The sequence below is a fragment of the Rattus rattus genome, chromosome 5, assembly GCF_011064425.1.
Source record: "Rattus rattus isolate New Zealand chromosome 5, Rrattus_CSIRO_v1, whole genome shotgun sequence".
Lineage (NCBI taxonomy): Eukaryota > Metazoa > Chordata > Mammalia > Rodentia > Muridae > Rattus > Rattus rattus.
This window is the reverse complement of record NC_046158.1, coordinates 66,083,516-66,103,701: the sequence shown is the minus strand read 5'-3', so window position 1 is coordinate 66,103,701 and position 20,186 is coordinate 66,083,516. Positions and strand designations below refer to the sequence as shown.

The 20,186-nt window shown below is 53.1% G+C and overlaps 1 protein-coding gene and 1 pseudogene across 4 annotated transcripts in view; both read left to right on the top strand.

Annotated features, from left to right (window-relative positions):
* Dgkz (diacylglycerol kinase zeta) overlaps nucleotides 1-20,186 on the top strand; it is a 41,634-nt gene that overhangs the window by 15,130 nt on the left and 6,318 nt on the right. For 3 of the 4 annotated variants that reach the window (XM_032903721.1, XM_032903722.1, XM_032903723.1), the window contains exons 2-13: nucleotides 15,511-15,619; nucleotides 15,899-15,994; nucleotides 16,265-16,342; nucleotides 17,455-17,511; nucleotides 17,842-17,910; nucleotides 18,648-18,719; nucleotides 18,811-18,927; nucleotides 19,013-19,084; nucleotides 19,344-19,439; nucleotides 19,687-19,769; nucleotides 19,863-19,923; nucleotides 20,013-20,126. In XM_032903721.1, coding sequence (XP_032759612.1) covers nucleotides 15,511-15,619; nucleotides 15,899-15,994; nucleotides 16,265-16,342; nucleotides 17,455-17,511; nucleotides 17,842-17,910; nucleotides 18,648-18,719; nucleotides 18,811-18,927; nucleotides 19,013-19,084; nucleotides 19,344-19,439; nucleotides 19,687-19,769; nucleotides 19,863-19,923; nucleotides 20,013-20,126 — 1,024 coding nt within the window. Of the gene's footprint in view, nucleotides 1-9,958; nucleotides 10,039-14,468; nucleotides 15,214-15,510; nucleotides 15,620-15,898; nucleotides 15,995-16,264; nucleotides 16,343-17,454; nucleotides 17,512-17,841; nucleotides 17,911-18,647; nucleotides 18,720-18,810; nucleotides 18,928-19,012; nucleotides 19,085-19,343; nucleotides 19,440-19,686; nucleotides 19,770-19,862; nucleotides 19,924-20,012; nucleotides 20,127-20,186 lie in introns of those variants that run through there. The other variant, XM_032903720.1, reaches the window with a different exon arrangement.
* Nucleotides 4,293-5,848, top strand: LOC116901635 (annotated as a pseudogene).

Sequence of the window (20,186 nt, the reverse complement as noted above, 5' to 3'; positions counted from 1 at the left end):
TCAGCCCCTCTCAGAGGAAAAAGGGGGAGAGAGGTATCAACTCTAACACACACACACACACACACACACACACACACACACACACACACACACGTGCGCTCGTCATCTGGTTCTACCCTGAGTAGAGCAGGTGGAATCTTTACATACAGGTTTTCTGACCCTAAGGTTGGGCCAGTCTCCAGTGGGGACAGTTGCCTAGAACCAGCCCCATGGAGAGGGGACGGACTCACCCTCTGGCCTTTAGCCAACAGCCTGGTCCTGGGCAGGTCACTTAGCTTGTGGATTGGCTGGTTTTGCACCCCAGGGGCATCATAAATTACCTGGCACAATACACATTTTGACAGAAGGAGCTTTGGTAGTCCAAGCCCCTGGGAGCCAGAATGTCTGTTCTGCCATCTCTGTCCTTCATTAGTCTCAAAGTCATAAGCTCCCAGAGGGCAGGAGGCACACCTGTGGAGCGGGTTTGACACAATAGGTCTCATTTAGAGGCTGTGCCACATGGGGCCTATGCCGCATAGTCCCGAAGACAAGGCTGGCAGAGGTGCCCGGAGCAGATGAGCAGAAACAGCCCCAGCTGGGGGTGGTCTGCAGTGAATGGGGAGGGACACCTGGAGGGATGTCTCTCTCTCAGGGGTGAGAACCCCTGTCTGTGGCGCCAGGATGTCTGAGGGCAAAAGGAATCTGAGTGAATCAATTGTCTTGCTTAGGCTAATTCTGAGAATAGTCCAGGTGGCTGTAGAACCTTGGGTTCCTGCCAGCTTGGGGAAGAGGGACCTCAGTGGCTGAGCCGGGCACAACTGACTGTTCCCACTACAGCCGCGTGCCCAGGTACAGAGCTGGCTCAGGTTGGCAGGTGAAGGAAGAATTCTGGTCCCTGTCTACTGTCTATTGTTGCAGTTTCCGGCTTACATGTCAGGGGCGGGAATGAACAGTTCCTCTCGTTTTGTCACCATAACAAAGGTCAAATCCCCACGTGTGGACTGACAAGGATTTGCACTTAATATAAGACAGTAGAGAGAGGGGGTCCTTTCAGTCAAGGACAGAGGAAGGACTCCCGTCCGTTCCTCCTTCCCCCCAGCAGAGAAAGCCTAGGCTTGGGAGCTGTGTCTGGAAAGGAAAGCAGCAGGCCTGTCTGCATCTTTCTGAAAGCCTTCTCAGAACTCTCCATGTTTCTCTGAGCAAAGAAGGGGAGGCTGATGGGCGGGTTGGCCAGCCCTGCAGCTTGGGCTGGTCCCTAAAACAAGTACTGGTCCCTCTATCTAGCACAGAGGGCCAGAGGGCTACCAGGAAACCTGTCCTGCAGTATCGCAGTGACAACAGCAGGGGGCCAAGGCTACCTTCGGGAAGGACACTGGGCCGGGATTTTCTTCTAGCAGACCACTTGCACCTGCTGTGGGGAGACCTTAGCTGCCAGAGGGTGAGGTGATGGGGTGTGTTTCCTTATCACTTAGCTCCACCCTTCCCTGTCCCTGAAGATCAAGGCCCAGTGAAGTAGCCTGGGCTCAGCCAAGGTCTCACAGCCAGCCAGGGGCAAGTTCCTTTGTGCTACATCACAGGACTCCACAGTCTCACCTGCATTCATCACTGGCACCCCCACCCTGTCTCCCACTTCCTTCCTGCGCTGTCAGCTCAGGGAGGGAATATATGTGCAGGAAGGTGAACTTACCATTAGGCCAGTGGTTCCCAGCTTGTGGGTTATGGACTCCTTGGGGGTCAAATGACCTAAGTTGTTTGCTTAAGACCATCAGAAAGCAGGTATCTCCATAACGAGTCATAGCAGCAGCAAGATTGCAGTTATGAAATCACTACAGCCACAAAAAAGACTTTATGGGGGGGGTGGGGGGTCACCACAGCATGAGGGACTACATTGAAGGTCACAGCATTTGGAAGGTTGAGAACCACTGCTTGCTTGAGACTCACAGCTCCTTTCCTGGAGACATTCCTGGTGCTGTCGTTCTCAGCCACTACCTGTGTGCTTCGTGTGAGGCCCTGGATGCCCTTAGAGGATGAGCATCTTGTAGTATGCTTCCCCCAGCTCCTTGGATCTCAGCCCCGAGCCTAGCTGGCACGCAGGTGGAAAGGGCTAGGCAGAGAGCTTAGACCAAATGCCTGCCCCCTTACCCTTGCCCCTATCTTAGCTAAGGGCATGCTGAGAGAACAGGTCAGCGTGGGACGAGAGCTGTGGTCCACAGAGGAAGGGTGGGTGGGAGAATTGAGCACTCCTCCAGCCCCTCCCACACACCTGTGTTCAGGGAATGATGCTTATCTTTCTTTCTGGCCACCACTGGCTACTCCAAGCTCATCGTCCGCCGGTTTCATAGACCCATCACAAGGATGACCTCGGTGGGTTTACTTCATTTTATGGATGAAACAGACCAAGGCTCATAAAGGTCATGAAGTTCACCCTGGGACTCAGCCCAAAAATCTTTCCATAGCACCTGGTTATTAACACTTCCCTTCTTGTATTTCACCCTAACCTGCAGAGCTCAGGAGGTCTTTGATTCTGTCTGGGTTTATCGAGAGAGTTGTACCTCACTAGGAAGTTGCCAGAGACACGTGAGATGCTCTGCCCCCTAGAACGTGACCCCCTCTGGATCCCTTCAGCAGGAGCAGACTGGCTGTAGAGATACTGTGCTGGGTAGGCAGCCTGAGGCTGGAAGACAGCCATCCTAGAGCTGGACGCGGAGAAGGGCACACTTATGACCTTTTATTAGGTGCCAGGGGAAGAATACTGGGAGATGAGTTAGAGGATCCTATGATAGCCTGGGGTCAGTGAGTGGCCTGTGTCCTGAGGAAGAGATTAGGCCTCACTCATACCCAGCCCCCTCTTTCCCTCTACTCGCAGAGACCTGCTCCCCCCTCCTTCTGGCAGGGTGCCAGTACAGAGCTCCCACAGAGGCCTCTCCCCTGCCAGGGCTGAGCACCATCATAGCACATGCCAAAATAGCTGTCTGGGAGCCTGAGCCTGCACCACCCACGCCCCAGCATCTTGCGGGTTAACAGCTTGTCTGTCTCTCCACCCCCCTTCCCTAGCTTGCTGACATTTTACAGAGAAAGCCGGGGGTGGTTGTGAAAGGGGGCAAGTTGGTTCCTGCTCCTTAGCCCACATAGACAGCCCACTGATACAACCTGCTGCTGCCCACCCACCTCTGGAAGGCATCCTGCAGGCGAGTCCTGTTGTCTGACCTGGGCGAGCAAAGCTGAGGTCGGCCTGCTGTGCCACACAATGAGTGACTCGTTGTTGAGACCAGACTGGGGAGACCCAAGACAGCACCGGGCAGCTGGTCTCCCTCTCATGGCCTTTTTTAGTTTTTAGGGAGGATGGGAAAGATAGGGGTTAAGGCATCTATTGCCTACACCTACCTTGAACTCATGGCAATCCTCCTGCCCTAGCCTTTGAGGGTTGAGATCAGAGTAAGCTACCATACCCTGCTCCTCTGGAGATCTTTTAAAGAGATTAAGACTTTTGTCGGCTGATGCTGGGGTCCATAGCAGATACTCATGCTTGCATAGTGGACACTTCATGTTATCTCCCCAGATGCTGGATGGTTCTTACTTTGATATGAATGGTATGCCTTAGTTGAGCAGAGAGGTTCATGTATGTAATCTTAGCACTTTGGAGGCTGTGGCAGGGGGATGCTGAGTTTGAGGTTAGCCTGGGTTATGTGAGTTCTAGGCCAGGTTGGACTATATAGCCACACCCTATCTCAGGAAAAAAGGGGGGGGGGTAATATGAGGGAGGGGTATTGTTTGTTTTAGTTTGGTTTTGAGGCAGAGTCTTGAACTAGAAATGGCCCTTCCTCTCGGTGCCTGGACTCCAGGCGTGAGCTTATTAACCTTTTTAGGTTCTCCCTGTTGCTTGCAGTCACCAGAGACCGCGCGTATGCCGAGCTCCCTGAGTGTTCTTTTCCGCCAATGCTCTGGCCCGTATGTCTTGGCTAAGATAGATGTTACCGAATTGTCTTGCCAAGTGGTTCCCCTAATTTTTACGCCTCTGGAGGTATTTATTTCCTTTTTTGAAACTCATTAAACTGAGGAAATGTTTACTGTGAACAGGCGCTCTCTTTTTTTTTTTTTTTTTTTTTTTTTTTTTTTTTTAATTCTTTTTTTCGGAGCTGGGGACCGAACCCAGGGCCTTGCGCTTCCTAGGCAAGCGCTCTACCACTGAGCCAAATCCCCAACCCCAGGCGCTCTCTTTCTAGCCTAAAGCAATCCCTAGAGCCCCCGGAGCCCCAGTTGTCAGACAAGGAGGTTGAGGCTAGGCTAACTGAAGCCTCTTAGCCTGAGGCTATAGAGCTGGTCAGAGGCGGAACTCTAAACCCTTCCAAGGGCAAGGTGGCTGCTTTTGTTCTGGTAGAGTTCTTGCTTTAGCAGTAAGAAAAGCCCTGGGTACCAAGGGCTAAAGCTGCGAGATTGAAAAATGCAGACCACCAAGGCACTGCTCGGTTCTCCAGTTCTGACCTGCTCCTGTACCAGGGGTCTAATCAGTCCTCTGCCTCCCTCCTGAGTAGACCAGAGGCCCCATCTAAACAGTGGAATTGCAGACCAGTGTTATTTCCCGGGACATCAACAGAGCAGCAGTTTATTGGAGTTGGGCCACCACAATTGGTGTGGCTGGGTCAGAGCCTGGCATTGGCAATGTTTGGCAGCTTGATTATTGGCTATGCCAGGAACCCGTCTCTCAAGCAGCAGCTCTTCTCCTATGCCATCCTGGGCTTTGCCCTGTCTGAGGCCATGGGGCTCTTCTGATAGATGGTCGCCTTCCTCATCCTCTTCGCCATGTGAGCCATCCCTGCTGTGCTGACTCCATGCCAGTTCTGGTGCTGGAGTGTGCTGGGCTTTACCATTAAACAACAATGTTTCTCTAAACCATTAATGAAAGAAAGAAAAAACAAAAGCCCCGTGTGGCATTCATTGGTGCCCGGGACCAGATGGGGATCTGGGAGCCAGAGGGCTGATTCTAAGGATACTAGTGAACGTTAAATTTTGAATGGAAGTAAGGGGTCCATCTCCTAGCAGATAGGGGGATTGAAATTTGCTACAGGCACATGAGCAAGGGGGATGGGATTTAGGGGCATGGGTACAACAAAATAGCCACCCGGGGAGAGTGAGGGAAACATTAGCATTCCCGTAGATTGTCAGTCTCAGGGCTGCCTGTAAGACTTATCTACCCAATGCTGGCAGTGGGGCCTGAGAAGTTGGTCAGCCAGCCTGAACCATCTGCTGTCAGCCTGACCAAGGCTAAGTAGGGACCATTCACTAGCCCTCTCTTCATTCTTCAGGCCATGTGCAACAATAGGGGATGCAATTAGTAGTGATATAAGGTCCCAGGTCTGTGACCTCATAGGGCACGCAACCTAGCAGGTCAGTGCTGCTGGCCCAGAATAACCAGAAGAGGGCCTGAGTGTGGGAGCTGCTAAACTCCCCACCTCCCCCAGGAGAGGGTCCTGGGGAGAACTTTCTGGCAGAGCCAGTGTCTGAGTAAACTCTTACAAGATGAGAGGTTGAGTTCAGTCAACAGAGGGGACTGGTTTTCTTTATAGAGACTCCAGGTGGCAAGAATAGAGTCGTTTGTCCATGTGCCAAGTGGCACACAGACTTGCCAGTGTGGAACTACTGGGCTTTCATTGAAGCTCTGCCACTTGTCACCGTAGGCCTTGGGCTAGCCCCTGAACTGCATTGTGCTCATTGGTACTGTGAGGACAGATAACAAGGATGAGCAGTACTAACTGGTAATTAAATCAGCATTAGTAGATAATATTTGCCTAAGCTGGGGTGGTAATGCTTGGGAGGTAGAGGCAGGAGGATCAGAAGTTCAAGGCCAACCTGTCTCAAATAAATAAATAAATAAATAAATACATACATACATACATACATACATACATACATACATATATACATACATACATACTAGCCAGCCAAGTGAAGCATGTGTTTGTTAACATATGAAAGTAGGAAAATGGGCCAGAGAGATGACTTAAGAGGTTAAAGGCACTTGCTGCCAATCTGATGACTTGAGTTCGATCCCCGGAATTGACATGGTAGAAAGAGAGAACCAACCCCTGAACATTGTCCTCTAACCTTTACGTGTGTGTTATGGTGTGATGATACACGTGAACCCACACATTCACGTGAGGGTTCATGTGTGCATGCAGGCTGTCAGGCCCAGAACCTTCTCAGTTGCCAACGAGTGATCCCAAATAATTCTGGGGCAGCGGGGGGACTGAAGGGGGTCACCTGCAGGACTAGACTCTGAGGTGGACCCAAACATGAAGGAAGAATCTGGGGACACTTGATCAAGGAGTTCAGCTAGGGCCCTGGCTGAGTACCCAAGCTTTTGCAGCAGCCCTCCTCCTCAGCCACAGAGAATGTGTGGTGTGCAATGACTTCCCAACTCGGAAGGGGCCTCCAGGTGACACCCACCAGATCTCCCAAAGAGGAGAGGAAGATGGCCACCAAAACAAAAGCTGTTGTTGTGCCCAAACAAAGAGAAGTGGCCTGGGCCTGTGGCCAGCCCTTGGTGGGGTACCCAGGAGGAAGCACTTCCTATCCCTGAAGGCTAACCCCTCCCCCACGGAATTCCCTGTTCCTTCCTCCTGAGCTGATCTGAAGTAAACATAGCTCCCTGCCAGCCCTGTGCTGGACACACCACACCCACATATGCTCACCAGGCCCCAGCCCCTGGAGCTGTCTGCTTGGTGGAAGAATAAGGCACAGGGACCTGAGAGAAAGAGGTATCCAGAGTTTCTTTGCTTGAAGAACCAGATGGGTGGTCAGCTGGAGTGAGTGGGTGTCTGGGCAGCTGTGAGCAGGTAGATGCTAGGTGACGTGAGGAAGGGAAGGGAGACCCATGATCTAGGCAGAAGATTGTCAGGTGTAGAGGCACAGCACTGACATTTGGCTCCATTCTAGTCTAGGATTACACCTGGGGAGTTAGTGCCAATTCCTGCTCAATCTATGGGTCTCTAAGTGACCTGGTACTGTGGATGCTGTGGGCAAAGCCATTTTCATGGGAATAGTTTCTGAGCTGCCGTGGTGCGTGCCTATTCACTGTGCTGCCATCCTTGGAGACAGAGATAGGAAGCATTGACAGCCAGCAGGGCCCTACTATATAAAATGCTTCTTTAGGAAGAAAAGTTGAGAGGATTGGACTGAGGAGAAGGTTCAGTTAGAATGCTTACCTAACATTCCTAAAGCCTGGGATTTTATCCACAGTGCTCCATAAACCACGCGTGATGGCACAGCTCCAATCCTAGCACTCAGAAGGTGGCTATCTATGTAGGGGCTTTGGGGACACTCTGGGTGGGGGAGACAGACATTGAAGAGACTGAGACAGGAGAATAAAATATGGACCTGTGTGTGTATATGTGTAATTTGTGTGATGAAATAGTTTACCTAAGTCATTTTTGCTGCTAGCCCAACTGTAATGTGCTAAAACTCTGTGTGCTCTGCTGATTGCTCCCTTCTTTCTTTCCTTTCTTTTGGTAGGGCTTCTACATAGCTCTGGCTGTTTTAACTCACTGTGTAGACAAGGTCAGCCTCAAACTCCCAGAGATCCGTCAGCCTTTGTCTCCTGAGTGCTGGGATTAAAGGCATTGGCCACTACCTCAGGCCAGTGGCACCCTTTGTACTGAGCAGCTGATAGACAAACTAGTCAGACTCCAGGTGGCTAGCATACATTTTCCTAAATATGAATGAGGTGAGCCTGACACTTCAAAAACAATATCAAATTTGTTTCTAACAAGAAGTCTGAGTTTGAGCAGAACTCAGAATTTTGGAAACTTTGTATCTACCTTCTGGTGGAGGGAGGAGCTTTACCGGACAGGAAACTGTTAGGAGCAATAGAAACAGCAAAAGTGATGATGAGCTTTTGATGTTCTGTGAGGAAATGTATCGACCTTTGGAAGATCAGTATAGCGCAGTTACACAGTATTCACCTCTGACTTGCTCTTGCTGTTACAAAATGCAAGATAGCCCTGTAGCAGTGCAAGCCTGTGTCCCTAGCTGTTGAAGAGGCCAAGGTAGGTGTTCATGTGAACTCAGAAGTTCCAGACTAGCGTGAGCTACTTAATGAGACCCCATCTCAAAAACACTCAACCCCATACCCCACAAAAGAAAATCAAAACTTTGCTAGGTAAAACTTCTGTTCATTGGTAGGGTTTGGTACCTTGTACTGGCCTTTAAGAAATAAGACTTGTCAGCTTGTCCTGGTGGCACACTGGTTTAATCCCAGCAGAGGTAGAGGCAGAGGCAGGCGGATCTTTGAGTTTGAGGCAAGCCTCATAGTGAGTTCCAAGACAGCCTGGGCTTCATATACATAGAAACCCTGTCTCGAAAGAAAGTAAAACAAAGAAAGACCACTGGTCGTATTTTCTTGTGATGGCCTAGAATAAGTCATAGTTATCTGGAAACCTGGTAAACTGGTCTCCCTTTCCTAACTCCACACAAAGTAAGGCTCATTCTTTCATGTTCCTCCACCAGAGCAACCTACTATCTTGTGCAGGGACAGATGTTTCACAGGAACCAGCTGCTGCTAGAAAATCAGATATTAGGTTTGCAAAAACATAAAATGGTGGCTCAGCACTTGCCTCTAAGTTGGACTGTTGAATTTGATCCCTAGGCTCACACGGAGGAAGGCTTTCTGACTTACATGTGTACTCTGTGGCACTGACACACACAAAACAAATGCAATAATGTTTTTAAGTTAAACTGTCTTTTCACTGATTTGTGTTTTATGCAATATTGCTTTCTCTGCTGCCCTCTCTGCCTGCCTGCCTGCCTGCCTGCCTGCCTGCCTGCCTTCCTTCCTTCCTTCCTTCCTTCCTTCCTTCCTTCCTTCCTTCCTTCCTTCCTTCCTTCCTTCCTACCTTTCCCTAGATATGGTTTCTCTGTGTAGACCTGACTGACCTGGAATTCACTATGTAGACTAGGTTGGCCTTGAACTCAAAGGTCCACCTACCTCTGCCTTCTGAATGATTAATGCTCTTAAATTTAGATTCTATTTGGTTAAATCTTAGGACCTATCACCTGCTCCCCAGACAAAATTCTTCTAGGAGTTTTAGAAATTATTATTTCTGAAAAATGGGAAGTGCTTCTGGACTCAGGACATTTGATAGCAACCATTTCCTAGGGAGCAATGGCAGGAACATGAGCTTGGGAGGGTGGTGGGAGGGGTGTTGGCAGGTGTCATACCAGCTGGTCTCCCCTAAATAGTCTTCAACTGGCATGGACCCAGGCAGCTTAGAAAGGCTTCTGACCCCCTTGACAGGGCCAGAAGAGCCAGGCTCTGGAGTCCCAGCACAGCTACTCCTAAGGCAGGAGTCACGGACTCCCAGGAGCCTCGGGTGCACCATCTGTTCAGCAGGGACAGTAAGCCTCCCGCACAGGGGAATTACCAACCTCCTGGCTAATAATGCTGGTGAGAAAAGGCTGGCTAAGTTGTGAAACACTCAATAGATAATTATTTTTGCGGTTGTTTTGTCTGGAACCAGTGTGCTTAGCTGTCCAAGACCCCATAAAACCTGTCCCATGGACATAGGAGGACAGTGATTGTCTCCTTTTCCTTAACAGGGGGGCCGCTCCTGCCCTTCTATATACCTTGTCTCCCTCATGCAGACACCGTGTGGGCTGGCCTGATACTGAAGGAAAGAGTGTATTGATGGCTGTCACTGGGCCTGGCTTAGGACGCAGGGAAAGAGGTGCCAGGAGGCCAGGCTTCAGTGCCTGTTCGTGTGCACCGCCCACCCTCCCACCCACTGCCTGCCGCCTGCCTGCTATAGGGCCAGGAGCCACCACTGGGAGAGGAAGTGCAGTCAGTTACCAATTGGGCTATTTTCATAACGGTTGTCTCCAGCTTGGGGGAGGAGGGTAGTGAGGGGGAGGGGGCAGAGACACAGCCACTGCAGCTAGCTCTCCAAACTAGGACTTGCTCTGCAGAGTCCGCAATCCAAGCAAACTGGAGCAAGAGCGGAGGCGCCTGGGACCCCAGTCCCCACCTGCTTGTCCACCTCTTGCCTGCTGCCTTGCCTTCCAGATCAGGTCAAAGGGGATGGGGGGTCCCCTCTCTTCCTTACCTCCTGTTCCCTTCTTTGACTGTCTGGGTGGATTTGGGGAGGGTAGATCAGGGCAGACCCAGGCACCACCATCTCTAGATAAGGGCTTTCCTTGCCAGCCCTCCGTCAGTCTGATGGGAGAGGAACAGGGCCTGATGGGCCCCCCACACCCAGGCTGACACCCTGAAAGAAACACTTGGCTCTCTGATGGCTCTCTTACCCTTCAGCCCTGGCCCACCCATTCACCTGCATGTTGTCCTCGTTGTGTTTGGAGCAGAGTCTCTTTAGTGAGGAGACTTGGTGACGTCCACTCCCTGCCTGACCGCCCAGGCTAGCCTAGATGAGCTGACTGCCTTCTCAGCTCTCCTCTCTTCCCCTGACCCCTGGGGCTGTGGGAGCCGGGCAGCCAGGGCTGGCTTCTGACAAGCAGTCCCTCTGCCGGGCCAGGCGGGCCCTCCTGGAACTGCGAGAGTACAGGTGCCCTACCCCAGGCCAGCCTTCATGGAACAGAGGCCTATAGGATCCACCCTTCCCATGGCGTGAAGTAGCCACTGTGGCAGTGGCAGGACCCCACTGGTGTCCTATGCAGGTCCCTCTGGAGACCGAGGAGCTCCTGAGGACCAGCCTATTGCCAGGTGCAGAGGGCACTCCTCAGGAGAGGCAGACACCCAGGTGGCATGGCTATGGGGGCTTTGTTCCTCATGTGGTGAGTGGTGGCCACCCTGGGCACTCCTGCTTCCTTTTCTGGGTTCCCACCCCTGCTGTGGGCAGAGACAAACCTCAGGAGGTGGCATGACCACAGGCCCTGCGGTCCTACCATGTCCCAGGTCTGCCAAGTGGCATCGAGTGCTTTCTGTGCATCGTGGCAGTGGAATGCCCACCTCATGCCAGACTTGGGTGTCGGTGAGCCGTCTTACACATGGGAAGGCTGACGGGATGGCTGGTTGACCTGCTGAGGGTGTGGTGGTAGACGCTAGGTCCCGAAGTGCTTGCTTCCTTGCTTCCTTATTCACAGACATGTCTCACGTAGCCCAGGCTGACATTGAGCTTGCTGCACTGTCCAGGACGGCCTTGCCTCCTGCCTCTGCCACCTAAGTGCCAGGGTTTTCATAGCATTGTTTCCCCCCTGCTTGTAGGCAGTCAGCATCAACAGTGAGGCAGCCTGGCTAGGAGAACAGGGGCCCTTCCTAGCAGGTGGCTGAGGAAGCACATGACAGGGCCTGTCTCACTCATGCCATCCCCCATCTCCCATAGACCCTGTCCTCATCAGGCTCCTGGGGGCCAGCAGGAGATTAATGTGGCCCTCTGAGGCATTTTTATATTGTCCCCCTTGAGTGTGGCTGGCTTCCCCAGACAAACCCAGGAAGCCTAGGAAGCAGCCATTTTGCTGTGCTGCTGGTGTGAAAGCTTTCTGGGGCCTCCCCCATGACCTTTGCGTGTACAGTGTGGTGTGTAGAGGTGTTGAGGGATGGAGGGAGAAGAGGTGACCACTCAGAAGAACCATGGGGGAGCTGCAGGCCCAAACAGGGCTTCTTTTGTTTGCCTGCCTTTTAGTTAAATTAGTTAATTAAGATGTCTCGCCATGTGGCCTTGACTGTCTTGGTCAACCTCAGAGTCACAGACCCACACACCTCTGCTTTTGAAGTACTAGGACTAAAGGGGGGACACACCACACCGAGCTTTTTTTCCCCTTTTGTATTTCTTCTTAAAACAGTTGGTATATACACTGTAGCCCAGGCTGGTCTAGAATTCACTCTGTAGCCTTGGTTGGCTTCACACGTACAGCAATCTTCCTGTCTTGGCTTTCCAAGTGCTGGGATAGTAGGCATGAACTGCCCAGAGACGCCTCAGCAGAGATAGGAAGTGAGGAGTCAGGCAATCTCTGCCAGCAGACCAGTGTTTCTATGGAGATGAGCTGAACAGGAAGCATGGGACCAGCAGGAGGGGGCAGTGGGAGCCCAGTGGTGTTGGGGTGTTAGTATCCCTCAGGAGAACTTGCTGTAAGATGTTAACTAGTCCTAACAGTCTTCTTAGATAAACAGGGAAGCTGAGGCAGGCCCACGGTGCATGGCCATTTGCACTGGGTTGGCCTTGCGCTGCACTGGGAGAGGAGACTGGTTACAGGTGTGCCTCGGAGCTCCCAGCAGTGTGTGGGTGCTGTAGTTGTGCATGTAAGCTGCCATATGTCCTAACAAGGGCTGCTTCCTTCTTGTCTTGTCATGCAGGTCTAGGACAGCAGGGAGGGCCTAGCCTTTACCACTGACCAGAGAGCATAGCACCACTTCCCCCACACTAACTGTGGCCTTTTGTTTTCTGGGTGACACTAGCTAGCATCAGGCAGCGTGATGGTCTGGGTGACTAATCTCCTCCAGGCTAGGCAGCTGTCACAGTGGCCTGAGCAGACTGCTGGGGAGAGCTGACACCCTAGGGGGGGAGCTGGCAAGCGAGTGCCCTGGCACAGCAGGCAGCTAGGCCTGCAAGTTCCTCTTTCTGGGATAGAAAATGGACCCTAACTCAGATGGCCTAGGCTGGCTGGCTGTGTGACCCTGGGCTTCTCTTGCCACTTTCTTATAGTGGAGCTGTGGTCCTACCTCCCTCAGAGGGCTCTGGTAGGGGCGGTGAGATGGTGGAGGGCTCATCCATGGTCTGGTACAGAGTAACACTGATGGGTGTTAATACTGTGGGCCCTTTCTCTGTCTCCCCTCTATCCAGGGTCCAACATCTGCTCCACACTCTCTGCCTGTGGGCTTTGTGTTTGCTACTCTTGTGCCTTAGCCTCCTCATCTGGTTCTCTCTCTCTCTCTCTCTCTCTCTCTCTCTCTCTCTCTCTCTCCCTTTCCCTCTCTCCCTCCCTCTCCCTCTCCCTCTCCCTCTCTCCCCCATCTCTGTCTCCCCTCCACCCCCATATCTGTTATCTGTATCTGTCTCTCTCCCTCTCTTTTTCCTCTCCCATCCTGTGTGTGTGTGTGTGTGTGTGTGTGTGTGTGTGTGTGTGTGTGTGTGTGTGTGTGTGTGTACATAGTGGATCCAATAAATGAAAGCTGGATGAAGTGAGCCCTCTTTTGCCAGTGTCTGCTCTTCTGTCTCTGGAACTCACCTCCTGTCCAGTCTCAATGTTGCTTTCCTAGCACAGCTACCCCCTGCACGGATTGCAGAACTCTGTTTCCTGGGCTCCCTTCTTTCTCTACTTCGCCCTATACTGGCTCTAACGCCATCTGCCAAGAGTAGATGGAAGGCTTAGAGCAGGCGCTGCACATATCAGGTGGACGGACCTGTGCTGCCAGGCCGTCCTCTCAGACCACTCTTCCTCTTGCTGAGTGCTCTGGGCTTCAGCCAGGCCTCAGCGGGCAGAATTGTGTGTCATCCGGCAGTTCTCGTCCATGGCTGTGACTTGGGCCTCCTTGGCTGCTTTTTGGAGCTATCACCCTCAGCCTGCTGGGGGCTTCCTGCCATTCCTCAAGTGTGGAAGAGGTGTGAGCACAGAAGCTTGATCCAGTGGCCTGGGAAGGAGGAAGGCTAGACCAGGGAGTCGGTAAAAGGAATAGGCGTCTAGATGGCGTGCATGGCCCAGTGCACACCAAGGATAGCGATGCTGGTCCCTGCTTTCTGCAGGAGGCTGTATGGGCCATCTCAAGCATAGACTTGTGAGCCTGGGGACAGTGTGGTGCACTGGGTCCTCCACAGGAAAGCTAAGGGATTTGGGGGCCTCACACCTTGGATAGCCACACTCCAATCTTTGGAATGGTGAGGCAGTACCAGAAAGTTCTTAGGGATGTGTGTACGAGGCATCTAGCTTCAGCGTTCTCTTAGCCCAAACCTGTTACTGCATCCCCCACCTAAGACAATAACGCTCTTGGGGGCAGGGCATGCCTTCCCAGCTCTGAAAGTCAGCTCTCCCAGGGACTGAACACAAGGTTGGGGCTGAGTACAGGGATTGTATCAGGACTCAGAGCCTTCCGAGGGAGCCCACATTTATTGTTTTTGCTTAGTTGCACTGTATCCCAGGAGAGGAACCCAACCTGTTCATGTAGGGGCTAAAGGAAGGCCAGGTGAGAGGGAAATGCCTAGAGCCCTGTAGTCTACCCGGGCAGAGCCTGGCTCCCACATTACCTTTTGTTTCTATTCCTGGCACGGCAGATGAAGCCCCTTAGGCTCAGGTCTCAGTTGTTTCTGGTCTGGGTAGGGAAAGCCTCATTTCCTGAAAACTGGGGTAGCATCTAGGGAATGCTAGCTGAGAACAGTGTTTGCTCTCCATCCAGTAACTGTGAGCCTGGGCTCCCCTGCTCTCCCTGGTACCTTCAAGTTCTTTTCACGGAGGCCAGAGTGTCCTCATCCTTAACATCTCTGTGCCCCTTCTTTGCTTATGGGCTTCAGCTTGGCCCAGCTCCTGACACTTGCAGTCTGTATGCTCAACAGCCCCTGGCATGGAGACCTTCTTTAGGAAGCATTTCCAGCGAAAGGCACCAGGCCCTGGAGAGAGGCAGCGGAGGTCCAGTGGCATGGGGCTGCCCACAGGCAAGGCTCGGCGCCGCTCCCCTGCAGGGCAGGCCTCCTCTTCACTGGCCCAGAGGCGCCGCTCCAGTGCACAGCTCCAGGGTTGTTTTCCCAGCTGCGGGGTGGGCACAAGAGGTGCCAGCCGCAGGCGCTCCAGCACTGCACCCCCTACCTGCAATCCCCGCTTCATGGTGGATGTGGTGCCAACCCTACAGCCTGCCACTGTTGGGGCCCAGCTTCTGGGTGCACCCCTGCTGTTGGCTGGGCTCATGAGCATGAAGGAGGAGGAGGAAGGGGCCCAGGAGGGAGACGAGACAGCTGAGGTACCAAGTGATGCCAAGCCAGGTACCAGGACCATGCCCTTCTCACACCAGGGCTCCTGGCCATTGCTTCCCATGCCTCGCTGCCTGCGCGGAGCCTCCTCATACCTGCTCCCTGCTGATGTGGAGTGTGGCCATACTCTTTGGGGCCTGCATGGCCACTATCGTCGCCTCAGCCAGCGGTGGCCCTCAGGCCAGCACCCTGGTCTTGGAGGCCGAAGCCCAAGAGCCTCGGGCGCTGCAGCAGGTCCCATGATCCCAGCCCGGGTGCGCCCGCTGTCTCGCAGACGCCAGGTAGCTCTAAGGCGGAAGTCAGCTGGACCCCAGCCCTGGAACACCCTGCTTATGTAGGTATAACAGCAGTCTGCAGGGCGAATGGTGAAGCCTCCCCGGGGCCTGGCTCAGAGTGAGGACTTTGAAGCTCTGCCCAGCCTGGGGGGAGACTACTTGGAAGCAGCTCTGGGTAGTGCCTAAGAGGAGGTGCATCTCCCGTAAGCGCCTCAAGGCACCCGAGCTTCTGTGGGTTTCTCTAGCTTGTACTCTGTGAAAGTCATGGGAGGCAGTTTTTCTGGGTAGTAGGACAGGAAGTAGAGTCAGCAAGCACCCAGCTGGCTCTGGGGCTTCAGCTGTCCCCCTTTCTGTAGGAAAGCCATCACCAAGTCGGGCCTCCAGCACCTGGCACCCCCTCCTCCCACGCCTGGGGCCCCGTGCGGTGAATCTGAGCGGCAGATCCGGAGTACTGTGGACTGGAGTGTGAGTATCTGTGTACTAGGCAAGGCAGGAAACGCAAGTACTGCCTGGTGCCAGTTGCCGCTGGGCTCTGCTCCTCCCAAGCAATCAGAACCCACGGCTTGTGGGGCAACTGGGAGAAAAGCCCCATGAAGCAGCAGCCTGCGAGCCAGGCTTAACGGTGTTTATAAAACAGGAGAGGAGAGCAAATTGTGGTGGGTTAGAGCAGGCTTGAGAGGTGGATGATGGGAGGGTAGAGGTGGCGGGTGGGTAAGTGCTGAGCCTGCTCATCCCACGGTTTAGGAGTCAGCAACGTATGGGGAGCACATCTGGTTTGAGACCAACGTGTCCGGAGATTTCTGCTATGTCGGGGAGCAGCACTGTGTAGCTAAGATGCTGGTGAGTGAGCTCCGTGGGACCTGCTGCCCCCTGGTGGTGTAGCAGGGTCTAGACCGGCAAGGCAGCAACTGCAGCCCTTGGTGGGCACTGCTCCTACCTGGTTGCACTTGCGGTGGGCTGCTCCAGGGTGAGGAGAAGAGGGTTTTGTCTGATGACAAGTACTGGGACTGGAACCCCATACATAAAAAACATGGTATTTGGTCTCCCTGAGATGATATCTAGGGTGGTGTTACCTGATGTCGCAGGGCCTCCCCTCTTTCTGTCTTGCAGCCGAAGTCAGCGCCCAGAAGAAAGTGTGCAGCCTGTAAGATCGTGGTGCATACCCCTTGCATCGGGCAGCTGGAAAAGGTGCGTGCGGCTGCTCAGGCTTTCGTGCCCTCCCCTCGGAATGCTGAAGTCCTCTTGATATACACACTCACGTATCTCCATGCACATACACGTACACAAGTTCAGCTTGCCAGGAGTGACCGAGCAAGCATAGTGACCAAGTATCGGAGTCAAATGCACACATTTGAACCCCGCCTCCCCACTGGATAGCTATTGTACCCTATTCCCGAGAATGAGAATGACCTAGAAGTGAGGCTCACTGACTGTTACCTAACGGCATGAATAACAGTGATGTCCAGCGTCCCGTTTTTATCCCGCCCCGCCTAACGTTCAGAAGGAGCCACTGCGAGCTGGGGATATAGGAGTTGCCTTGCGTGTGCAACGTCCTAGCTTCAGTTCCCAGTTCTAGAAAAGGAAAACAAACTTGCCAAACTTTTTCCTGGCACCACACCTCAGGTGTGACTGAGCTCACCTGTGCCTCTTAACGTGCTACCCCTGTAAAACTCTTTACCCAGGACCATTAAGTGTGTCTGGGAGGTGGGGGTGGGTGGCAGAGAGGAATGGCAGACCAGGGCTTAGGCGACAGGGAATAGCCCTGGCATGGGAGACAGGAGCTCTGGAGCCTGCAGAAGTCAGGACATCGTGTGTCTTTAGGAGTAGAAATGCCCTGAGCAAGGTTGGTTTAGGCCGACTTCTCTAGTCCCTGAATTGTACAGTGAGGCTTTCTTGTGGCTCTTCTGAGACTGAAGCAGGTACTTTGGGGGAAAGAAAAATAAAGAAGTACCACATACGGGGATAGTGGGGGATGCCTGCAATCCTAGCTTTTGGAAGACGATATGATGTCTTCAAGTTTAAAGCCAGTCTGGTTTATGTAGAGAATTCTTGGACAACCAGCCAGAGCACTAGTGCATATGCTCTCTCGCACTCTCGTTCTCTCTCTCTCTCTCTCTCTCTCTCTCTCTCTCTCTCTCTGTGTGTGTGTGTGTGTGTGTGTGTGTGTGTGTGTGTGTGTGTGTGCGCGCGTGCGTGCGCTCTTGGAGGGGTTTGGGATTCTACTTGCCTGTGAGGTTGACTCTAGGTGACTGTCCAAAAGAAGACTCTGACATTTTGATGGTTACTGCAATGTTTCACAGATCAATTTCCGCTGTAAGCCATCCTTCCGTGAATCAGGCTCCAGGAATGTCCGTGAGGTAAGTGTCCAGGACAGCAGTAAGGAGCATTGAGGCCCAGGCTCCTAAGGGATCTCTGCAGTGCCCTAGGACTACCACCAGGGGGGTCAGCTCCTAGGCTGAGGTTCTGGGGTCACCCACAGGGAAAGTCAGCTGTCCTGTCTATAGATAGGAAGGGTTCCACATGTGTATTAAGGGATTCAACCTTCCCTCCAGACTACAGGGCTCATTCCCCCGTGGAGTCCCTTTCATGTCGTTACAAGGGACTGCAGAGGGCTTTTTGTGGACTGAGTTCAGGGCCATATCTGTCCAACCCTCAGCCATTCCCATGACCTTTCTGTCTTCCTCCAGCCAACCTTCGTAAGACACCACTGGGTCCACAGGCGACGCCAGGATGGCAAGTGTCGGCACTGTGGGAAGGTAAGGGCCCTGCCCGAGGACACCAGCTACACACTGCCCACTGGTCCTGTGTGTCCAGTGTGATCACTGACAACAGCTCTTGAGTGGAGTCTTGGGTTTGCTGTCATTCATTCAGCCCCAAGCCTTCTGGATGTGCCATTGCTCTTTGAGTTAAGCAAGGGATGGATTGTTTTCTTCTGATTTAGGGTGTATTATGCCCAGGGGCCCTTTGAGAACCATATGACCTTTCATTCATCAATTCAGTAGCACTCAGGGAGTGTTATGGGTGATGCCCTGAGATGGCAGCAGGCCCCTGCCTCCTAGGACAGTGGCTTGTGCTGTTCAGGACAGTCCCCATACAGCACTGGTGCTTGTCTGTCTCCCTCAGTACATCAGGCTCTCAGAATGCAGGAGCTCATTCCTCCACTCTTTTCCCCCAGTGCCCTACACATAGTAGCCCTTGATAATGATTTCTAGATAGGGTGTGGATATGGCAGGACATGATGGCTCAGTGGTTAAGAGCACTGACTATTCTTCCAGAGGTCCTGAGTTCAAATCCCAGCAACTACATGGTGGCTCACAACCATCTGTAATGGGATCTGATGCCCTCTTCTGGTAGATAGATAGATAGCTCGATCTTTTTTTTTTTTTTTTTAAGAGTATGCTTGTTTTTCCTGGGTAAGGGATGGTTGGCAACAGCAGCATAGCTAGGTCTCTGCTAGGCCACCTTGTCCCCTAGCCACCCTGTCCTCCCTCAGGGCTTCCAGCAGAAGTTCACCTTCCACAGCAAAGAGATCGTAGCTATCAGCTGTTCCTGGTGCAAACAGGCGGTAAGTGGTCCCTGTGGGCCTGTGCTGGGCATCTGTTGGGTCCCCAGACTTACCTTGATCCAGCTCAGCCTCGCCCATGGCTGTCTTCCAGTACCACAGCAAGGTGTCCTGCTTCATGCTGCAGCAGATTGAGGAGCCCTGTTCCCTAGGGGTGCATGCAGCCGTGGTCATTCCACCCACCTGGATCCTACGGGCCCGGAGGCCCCAGGTGAGGCCTTCCTTTTCTCTTTACACATTTCCCCATGGGACCTACCAGTCACACCCAGTCACCCACATCCCTTATTCCTTTGCAGAACACCCTCAAGGCCAGCAAGAAGAAAAAGAGAGCATCCTTCAAAAGGAGATCCAGTAAGAAAGGACCTGAGGTAAGACCTGGGCTGGGGGGGGTTGGGACCAGGAACTGGGGAGGAGAATCTCCGCTATCCAGGCCTTTGGACCATACTACTAGTTTATGCTGGCTCGGGTTGGGCTCCTGGCGTCTCAGGATGTGGGACATCAGCTTTCTTGTTCCCTGTGGAGAGGCCACGGAAGGTCTGATACATGAGGGTGTTCTCACTTGTGGCAGAGATGCTAGGAAGGGTAGGATAGGGCAGGAAAGCACATTAAAGGCTCTCTGTCTCCCAGGAAGGCCGCTGGAGACCCTTCATCATCAGGCCCACCCCGTCCCCCCTCATGAAGCCCCTGCTGGTGTTTGTAAACCCCAAGAGTGGGGGTAACCAGGTAAGCACAAACTTTCTGCTCACCGAGAGCCACACATGAGAAGGTGGTGGGTGTTACACCCACCTGCCCGTAATTGTTTTCAGCAACAGTTTACAGCTTTAGTCCCTACCTTGCTTATCTAGGGACCCCAAGAAGACCCTGTCCCATCCCAGCCTTTACTGTATCTGGTTCCCACAGCTGTGTTCCTCTGTTACCTCTGATAGCTCCTCACCTCAGTCCCCTCATTGTCCTTTGGCTGTCCCTGCAGGGCGCTAAGATCATCCAGTCTTTTCTGTGGTATCTGAACCCCCGGCAAGTCTTCGATCTGAGCCAGGGAGGACCCAGGGAAGCGTGAGTGCTTGCCAGATTCTCTGGGGGACAGGGGGCTACAAGGCTCTGACTGTGGCGCATGTCTCCTGACTCTTCCTGTCTTCCCCGGCCCAGGCTGGAAATGTACCGCAAAGTCCATAATTTGAGGATTCTGGCTTGCGGGGGTGATGGCACGGTGAGTCCTGTGAGCCGGGCTCAGGCCTGACGCATCATCACTCCTCCTTCTCAGGCCTGCCTGACCCACTTTGTTCTGCCTTCCTCCAGGTTGGCTGGATTCTTTCCACCCTGGACCAGCTGCGCTTAAAACCACCACCTCCTGTGGCCATCCTGCCCCTGGGCACTGGCAATGACCTGGCCCGAACCCTCAACTGGGGTGGGGTAAGTGCCCTTCAGAGCAGGGTTGCCAGGGAGGAGAGGGAGAGGTATCCTTTGACCACA